General features: G+C 31.8%; 1 protein-coding gene across 1 annotated transcript; it reads left to right on the top strand.

Annotated features, from left to right (window-relative positions):
• Nucleotides 1-622: 622 nt before the first annotated feature.
• On the top strand, nucleotides 623-2,500 carry LOC139497410 (uncharacterized). The gene has a single exon (XM_071285626.1). The coding sequence runs from the start codon at nucleotides 623-625 to the stop codon at nucleotides 2,498-2,500; it is 1,878 nt and encodes a 625-aa protein (XP_071141727.1).
• Nucleotides 2,501-12,217: the final 9,717 nt, after the last annotated feature.

The following is a 12,217-nucleotide window of genomic DNA, read 5'->3' as shown; positions in this document are numbered from 1 at the left end:
GTTACACGAGATTTGCATATTTTCACTCAATCTGTAGGGTTGTAGTATCATTTTTTTAGTCATCAATAAACTCTTTGTACATTATGTGCATTTAAAAGGCTTGTCTAAACTTACATTAATCACAAACGCTTAAAATTCAACAGTTGAAAAATATCATATTAAAAAAAACGCACCAAGAATACTTTATTTTTGTAATGACAGTAAATGTACTACACACTACAAGATGCCTAATTGTTTATATGTTGCGGTCAATAGTGTTGAATACTAGGTCGATGATACCTAGAGGACGAAACAGCCACCTAGAATGTGATTGATTCATTGGTTGTAAAGTATCATTCCTTGCGTCAACTACGTCTACAATGACCGTAAGATTAACGCTCTGATCTGAACGATTGATTGGATTCAATGTGGGGAGGGGGCAATTATCTTTGTACATGTTGTAAGTACGTCTTTTTATGTTTTTTTCAAATATAAATAAATGTGTATATTCATGTGTATTACAGATCAATTCCTTTTCATCGACAGTTACTTTAGGGAGAAATGCTTATACCAGAACCTAGTTAAAATAATTGGTACTGAAATAGATATACGAAAGAGACAACGATTTTTCATAACACAAGATATGATCGTCAATGCAACTTTGACTGATCCTACAAAAATATCAAGTGGAAGTTTGGCTGAAGGACTTGACCTTCCAGGTAGTGACATAGATATAATGTACATATTTAATTCTATTGACGTGGTAGATAATGTTAGTAATATCAAACACCCAACACATCGTTTAACATGTGTTATGGAGACCGATATTAATCATCCTGGATTTACTAGACTCAGGGTTGAAGCAACAGGTGAAGAGTTTGGGGTATCCGTAGATGTAGATTGTCAGTGTAGTCCAGGAACATGTACCGGTGAATGGTTGTATCTATCACCAAGCAAATTTTCAACACAATATATGAATTTGTGGTCTGTACCGTTATCCTTACACGGTCCATGTTTGTCAAACCAAGAGCAGACTATTGATATGGCATTTTGTGTACGGAGTAAATATCTACCAAGAAACGCAAGTTCATGGGCTATCTGGCATCGATGGCAATGGCCATCTAATTTTGTAATTGACAGGATACTGAATTACGGATGTTTGTTAGTACCTATAGGACCGAAGACTTTATCAGATAACAACTCTAATTTATGGAGAATATCTTTCTCTGTGGCAGAAAAAATACTTGTACATTCGTTTAACTTCACTCAACTTTTATGTTACGGTCTACTCAAATTAATGTTGAAGCGTATAATAAACACACATGATGAAGTCAAAGATTTACTGTGCTCTTACTTTCTGAAGACGGCTATATTCTGGGTCTCGGAGGGAATGAATATTAACACATTTCAATTATCTGAAATATATTATTGTTTTTGTCTCTGTGTTGATAAAATAATTTCATGGGTAAAAAAATGTTACTGTCCGAACTATTTTATACCTGAACATAATATGTTCCGTGGTAAGATCAATCAAAGTAACAATAAAATACTACTATGTGTTCTTGAGAGTATAATGTTTGGAGGGATTGATGGATTGTTAAATAGTTCATTTGCACCTGGCAATGAAAACCCACGTTTAGTAGGTAAAAATAATGAATCCTCGTTCATTATGTTGGACTTTCTACTTTACAAAATGTCTGGTACATGTAATTTGGGAGACACCTTTCCTGGACCAGAATTCCCTTTAAGAATGTATAACGGACTTGCGATTACGGAATCTTTACTAAAGTCCGAATCGTCTTCTTTTATTATTGCTATTTGTAAATATTATTTTGCTACAATCAGTAAACATATAGCACAACAACTACCTTCGCCAAACACAAAAGGAGAAGCGTACAACATACGCAATCTTTATCAGAGATATTTAAAAAACGTCATTAAGACAGATGCTGTATCAGGTTGGCTGTTGTACGCATCGTTTTATTATGTGACAGGACAGTTCGATGTTACACTTAGACTAACGGATTATGTTCTATCAAAATGTTCACCTAATATGATATATCAAAGCAACAAGCTCTCGGAAAGATGTTTCCAAAGATACAGTCATAATGTACATTCTTCAATGACATTGAATGAAAGGATGACATTAGCCACTATCGCACATGTCCGCTACGTACCAAGATCATCATTAATACCAGAAGAACTGACGCTGGAGGTAGAAAATCATTTCATAAGTATCTCACCTATTATAATGACTCATTGTCTTAGATTTCTATGCTTTCATCATCGTGGTGATATATCCAACAGACAACACGCTTTACGTAATCTATATTCAGCAGTAAACACTAAAGGAATCACGACAGAAGGTGAAATGAATGCTTCATTAACAATACTTGGAGTATGTAATGAAATATCAGGATATAAAGACGAGGCATATGAGTGTTATGATGAAGGTTTCTTTTATAGTAATTGTAAATGTCCAGACGCAGAAAAAAGGAAGATGAAACTGTTTGACATCTAATATAACTTAACAGTGCAGATATTTAAATTTGTCTCATTTAAGTTAACCTTTGTTGTATAACTTTTAGTACGTTATCGAGTTTCTATATATAAGACTGTCGCTTATATATTTATATCATTACACAATAAAATGCTCTTTTAATAGACATAATTCAAATTACTTCGGAATCCATGTGTTACCTTATTTCCTATGAAAGTTAGTTAAGTATCATTTCTTATACGATGACAAATATTCAAAAACCAAATAAATTTACTTTTAAACACACTGTCATCACGAGGTGTTTGACCGTTACGGAACATGCGTTTCACAGATGACAGCGGATATGTTCCTAGTGTTGCGAATTTACAGTTCAAGAATGTTATAATATTCCTACAGTTATATATTTCACGATAACTTTATGAATTTTCCCATTTGATCTTTTTATCATTGAAAACGGCATTAAAAAGCATCCCTTTATTCTTGGTTGCTATAAGACGCTTTACCTGTTCAGTTGTTGCTGTGGTGCTCTCTTACAGGTCCGCGTTAGAAGTATAAATAGTGGGTAGCTATACAGTTAAAATCGTCATTTGTACCGAAGACAGCAGACAGTGAACATCGGAAAGGAAGTAGTTAATAGCAGACATAAGGTATAGTTTAAGTAAAGTAAAAAAGAACAGAATATAGAAAGGGTTAAGACTGTTGGTTTTGTACAGATTGTCCAAAGACGGCTGTTGGTAAGGTTTTGCGTCTCACGTCTCTAACAATTGCAGTGAGTGTTTGCTGACACACCATGTCTTAGTGCTACCCTGTTGTTCCGACAGTTATAGACATGTTTATTTAATAAAGTTTCATACGAAAGTTTACACCAGTTAAAATAGTTTCGGAACATTCGTTTGAATAGATTTCATACATTTAGGTTTCAGACCAGTTTCATACATTTAGGTTTCAGACTATAGTTCCAAACAGTTGTTTTGAACAGTATCGGACTGAAAGAGTTTTGAACATTTTTCTATTTAGGCAGGTTCGGGTTAAATTGATAGGTGTTGCAACTCATGTTGTGTAGTTTTTGCCTCATATTTGATAGTAACGCGTAAACTGTTTGACTTTTGAAATTTTGCATTGTTCTACAGATCCCAGGAAACTGGTACGATCCCGAGGATAAAAACATCATAAAACGTCCCCGCCCGGTTACACGTTAAACTTTTATTGTTCTCTTACCCGAATGAGGCCTACAAAATTAGACTTATTACCGACCGACAAGCCTTGTTTACGTATATTTAAAACGAAAAAGATATTTGTCACACCCATAACTTTCACACGAAAACTATCTTTTTTATTTCATGTATTTAGAGAATACAAAATAGATATCTTTTTTCTCATACCAAAAATATCTTCTGTAATTTATAATATATTATGCAGCATTGTTGGTGTATTCTGGTTACAATTTTTTATTCCTGGGAGATATATTGGAGAAAATACTCTTCTCATATATGATATTTTATTCTATACAGAGGTAAATGATTTGCCAGGCCTCCTCCTTCTCATAGATTTTGAAAAAGCTTTTGATTCGGTATCATGGAAATTCATAAATGAAGTATCAGACTTTTCTATTTTTCTATTTAGGCAGGTTCGGGTTAAATTGATAGGTGTTGCAACTCATGTTGTGTAGTTTTTGCCTCATATTTGATAGTAACGCGTAAACTGTTTGACTTTTGAAATTTTGCATTGTTCTACAGATCCCAGGAAACTGGTACGAACCCGAGGATAAACACATCATAAAACGTCCCCGCCCGGTTACACGTTAAACTTTTATTGTTCTCTTACCCGAATGTGACCTACAAAATTAGACTTATTACCGACCGACAAGCCTTGTTTACGTATATTTAAAACGAAAAAGATATTTGTCACACCCATAACTTTCACACGAAAACTATCTTTTTTATTTCATGTATTCAGAGAATACAAAATAGATATCTTTTTTCTCATACCAAAAATATCTTCTGTAATTTATAATATATTATGCAGCATTGTTGGTGTATTCTGGTTACAATTTGAATTCTTCTCAGACATGGCAGGTGAGATCAGACATCTCAAAGATATTTTCACTTCACACATTTAAGTACACAGCTTATGTTTTTTTTTTATGCGCTTAAAACATTCATATTTTTGTTTTTTGAAATAGAAATATCACTTGAAAATGAGTAATAATAGTATAAAATTTCTCTCATACAACTGTCAAGGTCTTAATTCAATAGAGAAGCGAAGAGATGTTTTTGATTATCTTAAATCAAAAAACTGTAATATATATTGGTTACAAGATACACATTGTAAATATCAATAAAAAATATCAATAAAAAATCTATGGGGAGGAGAGTGCATTTTTAATTCATTTGCTACAAATCAAAGAGGGGTAGCAATTTTATTGACAACAAACTTTGAGTATAAAATACATAAAGTAAAAAAAGACGACCAAGGAAATTTGTTAGGAATTGATATGGAAATCGAAGGAAAGAGAATGACCCTAATAACCTTATATGGTCCAAACAAAGATACACCAGATTTTTATAAAAAGCTGAGTGGAATGATAGAAACTTTAAACAATCCATCAGTTGTTATAACTGGAGACTATAATTTAGTACAAAACCAAAGTCTTGATACATATAACTATCAAAATATTAATAACCCAAAAGCTAAGGAGAAAGTTCTAGACTTAAAAGATCTTTATAATTTAACAGACCCCTTTAGGGAAATTAATCCAGATTTAAAACAGTTCACATGGAGAAAAGCTAATCCCATAAAACAAGCAAGATTAGACTTCTTTTTAATATCACAAGATCTTAATCAAAATGTAGTTGATGTACAAAATCACAACAGCTATAGATCAGATCACTCCCCAATAATATTAAATCTAAAGATGAATGATTTCATACTTGGAAAAGGATTATGGAAATTTAACAACTCACTTTTACATGATATTGAATACTCCAAAACTATAAAAGACACTATACTTAAAGTAAAAGACCAATATGGATCATTAGTATATAATAGAGAAAAGTTAGAACAAATTAATGATTTAGACATCCACTTTACAATAAATGACCAACTTCTTTTAGAAATATTACTTACAGAAATCAGAGGAAAAACTATTTCCCATGCATCTTATAAAAAGAAGGAAAGAGATAAAGAGGAAAAAATATTGTCAGAAAAAATTCAGAAATTAGAGGAAAGCATCTTAACAGAGGAAATATTAAATGAAATTGAACACCATAAATCTGATCTTTGAATAATAAGGAAAGAAAAAATGAGGGGATACTATATCAGGTCAAAAATGCAATGGATTGAAGAAGGGGAAAAGCCATCTAGTTTTTTTTTAATATGGAAACTAAACATTTTATAAATAAAACCATCCCCAAACTAGTTAACGAAAAAGGGGAGACAATTTGTAAACAAGATAAAATATTAGAAGAGGCAAAAAATTACTATAAAAAACTGTATACTAAAACAGAAAGCTTGAATAAAGTAAATCTTAATAGTGAAATACCCGATTCTGATATTAAAAAATTAAATGATACTTTAAAAGAATCTTTAGAGAGGGAGATAACTTATAATGAATTGACAACAGCTATGCGTAGAATGAAAAATGAGAAAAGTCCAGGGTCAGATGGCTTTACAAATGAATTCTTTAAATTCTTTTGGACAGATGTAGGAAAATTTGTTTTCAGATCTATAATTTATGGTTACAATAGGGGGGAATTATCAATAACTCAAAAACAGGGTATTATTACTTGCTTACAAAAAGGTGATAAACCTAGACAGTTTATGAAAAGTTGGCGACCAATACGTCTTTTGAATACAACATATAAACTAGCATCAAGTTGTATAGCAGAGCGTATAAAATCTGTTCTACCCATTATTATTAGCAATGATCAGACAGGTTTTATTCCTGGGAGATATATTGGAGAAAATACTCGTCTCATATATGATATTTTATTCTATACAGAGGTAAATGATTTGCCAGGCCTCCTCCTTCTCATAGATTTTGAAAAAGCTTTTGATTCGGTATCATGGAAATTCATAAATGAAGTATCAGACTTTTTCAATTTTGGACCCTCTATAAAACTTTGGATAAAGACCTTTTACACAAATATAAGCTCATCAGTAACCCAAAACTGTTTTTTATCAGATTTCTTTCAGATTCAAAGAGGCTGTAGACAAGGGGATCCTTTATCACCCTATATTTTTCTTTTATGTGCTGAAATTCTAGGAATTTTAATCAGAAAGAACAAAGAAATTAAAGGAATTAAAATTGATGACACAGAATATCTTATCTCCCAATATGCAGATGACACATCAATAATACTTGACGGTACACCTGAATCTCTAGATGCATCTCTTCGCTTACTCCAAAAATATGCTGAAATGTCTGGTCTCTATATGAACTTGGACAAAACAAAGGTGGTGTGGACAGGCAAAAAAAAATATAGTCAAGACACAATGTGTGTAAAATGGGGATTGGAATGGGGTTCCAGTAAGTTTACATTACTAGGAATAAACTTTTCTGTTAATTTGCATGAAATGGAATCGTTGAATTATGGTCCAAGAATTAAAGAAATTGAAAATAAAATAAAAATTTGGTCTAAACAAACATTAACACCAGTTGGAAAAATAACTATCATTAAGACACTAATTATTTCAAAATTGAACCATCTGTTTTTAACATTACAAGCACCATGCAAAAATACTTTAAAACAACTAACTGACAAAATTTATTCATTTATTTGGGAAAACAAACCTGATAAGATAAAAAGAGAAATATTATGATCTGAACACAAATTAGGAGGGCTGAAAATGATAGATATTGACAAATATATAAAAGGATTGAAACTAACTTGGATAAGACGGTTGTTGAAAAACAACCCAAAACTAAATAAGATATTAGAAAGTACTGAAAAAATTAGTATTGAAAACCTAGTTTATTTAGGTCCAACAAAAAGATGTAAAAACCCTTTTTGGGAAGAAGTTTTCAAAGCTTGGACAGATTTACAAAATAAATTCATACCAAAAAATGAAGAGGAGTTTTTATCAGACTCGCTCTGGAATAATGAAAACATAAAAAAAAGGAATAACATCTATTTTCTATAAAGACTGGATAGATAAAGGGATCCTTTTGATAAATGATTTATTAAACGATGAGGGAAACTAATGACTTTTCAACAATTCCAAAACATTTATAAAATTAAGTCAAACTTTCTTACTTATAATGGGGTTATTTCATTAATAAAATCATATAAAAAGGCTTTAAAAAACTATATATCCATAAACAATTGTTATAAAACACTAGGACCAATTATGCCGAATAATATAAGAATATTTTTTGTATCAAGAAAAGGCTCGAAAGATACATGTATGTATAATGTTTTAATTGAAAAAAGCAGTACTAAACTTAGATGTGAAGAAAAATGGTCCTTAACACTCAACAAAAATTTTGATTGGAAAACTGTGCATAATATGTCTTTTTATTCCACAAAAAGCTCAAAACTCCACTGGTTCCAATATAGAATAATACACAGAATATTGGGCACAAATAAGTTTTTATTTAAGATAAAAATAAAACAAAGCAATACATGTACTTTCTGGAATGAAGTTACTGAAGATATTGAACACATATTTTGGACATGCCATAAAATAGCAGATCTGTGGATAAGACTCATGGACTGGATTTATAACCAAACACAAATAATTATTCCATTTAACATGGATATTTATCTATAGAACAAAACTGTGTGAAAATCAAGTAAATTTTGCAGGGCTGAAAAATTATCTAGAAGAAAATATAATACAGAAAAGAACATATTTTTTTAAAACAAAGCCTCTTCACATTGCCAACCTCTACTGGAACCCCTGGCTTCCATTACTAGAATAATTGATACTTAAGCAACTTAGCATTACCCTACAGTCCTTGGATGGTGTAAACTTCCCACTAACACCATACACCATTACACCATACACCATACACTATTACACCATACACCTTGTACCATTACACCATACACGTTACACCTTTGCACCATACACCTTACACATTACACCATACACCATTCCCCATTCTATCTACACGATCCGAAATTACCCATAATGCAATTAAATTTCAACGACTACAAAATTATTTATTTGTTTTAAAAAACGAATTTTGATCACAATATTGCAAATTAATATATAAAATTAAGACTTCCGTGATTATGGTCATGTAAACAATACAGATCAAATACATGTATTTGAAAATAAAGTACGCATAAAACTTTGCTTGTATAAATTAAGCCGTGATCTGCCTTCCTGTAGAGGCTGTGTCTGCGCGTACACGCGTGACCGAATTGGCCTCCGTTAATAAATAACGATATAGGTTTCACTGCTTTTATTATTAAGTTCTGATCGGTTTTAAAATGTAGCGTAAATTTAAAAAACTAGGTTTTCAGATAAAGTCGACAAACAATGCAGAAAACGAATAGTACTAAGATCATATAAAATATTCATATATAATCATGAAAGCGATATTGGTGTACAGTTAACCGTTCAGGGCGAACTCTAAAAATCGAGTATACTCGATTTTGCGAGTTTACGATCCCGTCGTGCAATAACTATTCATTCTTATGGCCAGCGTAATATAAATGATTATATGTCAGAATGGATTGCCATTATATAAATTTTGTTGATTGTTGGCATGTCTTGTTTTTATTCAAAATATTGTCTCGCAACAAAATTTCAGTGATTTGAAACCCCAGGCTGACCATGCTGACTCATAATAGAATTATTTAAACATGTCAACCAAAACTAACCATATATTAAGCACTTAATCATGTCTATTATGTAAATCTATATAGCAGCATAGCAAATCAGCAATATTTTGATTCTTTTCTGTTTACGTAATATAAAACTGTCACTGAAGTCAGTATCTGTATCTGTATTTCAAACTTCTGAACATGGATGGGTAAGCCGTTAATTCATTTTGGCTATTGTTTGATTGGTGGATCTGCGCATAAATAAGTCATGCTTGCTGAGGTGTGCTCATTTAAACCAAGTGGTTCAGGATATTTTGTAAGATTCACCATATCGCTAATCCTGGCTGAGCCGGCTGCTTGAACTTTTCATGCATATAACAACCACTTTTCCATGGTGGCGTCATATATTTTGTTTTATGACGTCAAAATTTTACGGGAAATTTTACATGTCTATTAATGGCAGACAAATAGCGATAAGGTTTATAAAACTAACCCAGTAGTACATCCCCCAATAATGTGACTGACATGAGAGATACTTTCATAACTTTATAATGAAAAGTTCTCTTCTTGGAAAAGTATACTGTTACATGTAGTATATTATGTCGGTTGGTTGATTTTGTTGGTAGCTAAATTTCAAGTGGCAAATATTTCATTCCTGTTCGCATAAGTATTTTTTCGAACGTTCACGGTATCATTTATAATGACAAATCTAACACAATTGACGAGGTTGTTCATAGTTACACAACACCTTATGTGCAATACATGTAACACTGTACAGTGTACAATTTCCTTTTGAACATATTCTGGAAAACAGAAATCGTGAATCCAAGGCAAACAAACGTGAATTACGAAGGAATATTTATGAAGAGCCTGTCAAAAATGGGGAACGAAACAACGTTAAAAATGATGTTGATAACCCATATGATATAAAAAATAATGTTCCTATGCGCGGATAACCTCTGTATACGGCTTCTACTTAAAAAAATCATTTATTTTAATTTATGATAGCTGCAAGTGATAACAAGTGTCCAATCTTATAGCCATTGTTCTCTATGAATAAGAATATGAAAAAATAAAATATTTACTTTAATAAACACATTAAAAATATTTTTTTTCGTATTCGTTATCTATAATATATATTTAGTCTACCGGGTATAGTAATTTGCTACTCTGGAAAAATATTAATTAAGATTATTATTATTGTTTCTGTTTACAATCCGAAAAAATAAAATAAAAAGAACTTCGATTTCCACCAATGAAATGTCGTACACCATTCATTCACACCATTCCCGATTGCACATTACACGATCACACCATTCCTCATACACCATTACACCATTCCCCTTACACCATACACCATAGCACCATACACCTTACACCATTGCACCATACACCTTACACCATTACACCATACACGTTTTTTTGGGAAGTTTACACCATCCAAGGCTGTATGTAATGTTATTGTGTATTTTGTTTTAGCCTTCTCACACCAACATATATGTTTTATATAATGTACTGTTATATGTTGTTTATTGTTTATTGTCTTTTGTTTTTGTTTTGTGCCTAAAATGCATATACATTCTTTATATCTGTTTTGTGTTTGTATGAATTATTTACAATGGAAAACCAACTTTGCCAAATTTATTTAATGTTGTATATTAGGGGAAAAAATACTGTTGCCAAATTCCAAATTTCAAGGACCTTTTATATTTACTTTTATTTTTTTTTCTCTAGTTTTTATTCTTTTTGTTTTTGTTTTGCATTTGTGTTTTATTTATTTATAATTTTCTCTTCTCTTCTCACTTTTTCTCTTAAATAAAATTCTCTCTTTATTGATCAATATTGAAATAATTGATACACAATAATATATTGTATATATTTTATAATTTTGAATACTAACAATTACTAATAAATTTTTTAAATATACAATCTAATGTTTAACGAGGCCAGGATAAGGTACCGGTACTTTCTGTATTAAACTAACAAATGTGAAAGTTTTCAATAAAGTATGTAAAATTTAAAAAAAAAAAAAAAAAAAAAAAAAAGAAATATCTTCTGTACATGTTTATTAGATAGTAATTCAACAACACAAATATGAACAAATCATACGAAGATCATGAAATGATAAAACAATTCGATTTTCCGATCTCGGTATATATCACATTCCAAGTCTAAGTGTGTTATCAAAATAAAAAGACTAGGAATGATTCTATATAACGAAGACATCATGTTTCCAGAAAGCTAGTAAAGTATCGTCTATGACAAATGTGAAAGCATGAAAATAAGGGAAATGCCAATGCACATTACAAACAGCGCCTGGTGTCATAGGATTCCCGATTTCGGTCAAAAAGGAATCTTCATCACAGGCAGAATGGTGGAAAAAAATAGATTCGTTAACCATGGTAACTGGCAAATCAAAGTGATCCGACAGTTCACCATGTCTTATATATCATGTACTGTAGTACGCCGCTAGATTAAAACTGACGAGGAAAGGTAACACACGGCCACTGAAAGCTTTATTTTTGTAGAGCCCAGGTGGTCGTGTGGTCTTACAGGACGGCTGCAGTGCAGGCGATTTGGTGTCACGATATCACAGTAGCATGGGTTCGAATCCCGGCGAGGGAAGAACAAAAAATTTGCGAAAGCAAATTTACAGATCTAACATTGTTGGGTTGATGTTTAGACGAGTTGTATATACATAATGTACACAGCCATGTATCACCATCATTGATGGCGATCCGATGGATAAATCTGTTGTAGAGTTGTCACTGACTCAGACGTACTTATAAATATAATTATTTTCTGTGACTGTATCTTACATTAATTTGTAGGATCCTTTACTATAGATAATTGAGCTGATCTGTAACAATAACATCTCCATGTCTTATATATCATGTACTGTAGTACGCCGCTATATTAAAACTGACGAGGAAAGGTATCACACGGCCACTGAAAGCTTTAT

This window comes from Mytilus edulis, chromosome 12, assembly GCF_963676685.1.
Source record: "Mytilus edulis chromosome 12, xbMytEdul2.2, whole genome shotgun sequence".
NCBI classification, from domain to species: Eukaryota; Metazoa; Mollusca; class Bivalvia; order Mytilida; family Mytilidae; genus Mytilus; species Mytilus edulis.
The sequence above is the reverse complement of the archived record's forward strand: the minus strand, read 5'-3'. Positions and strand labels throughout refer to the sequence as shown.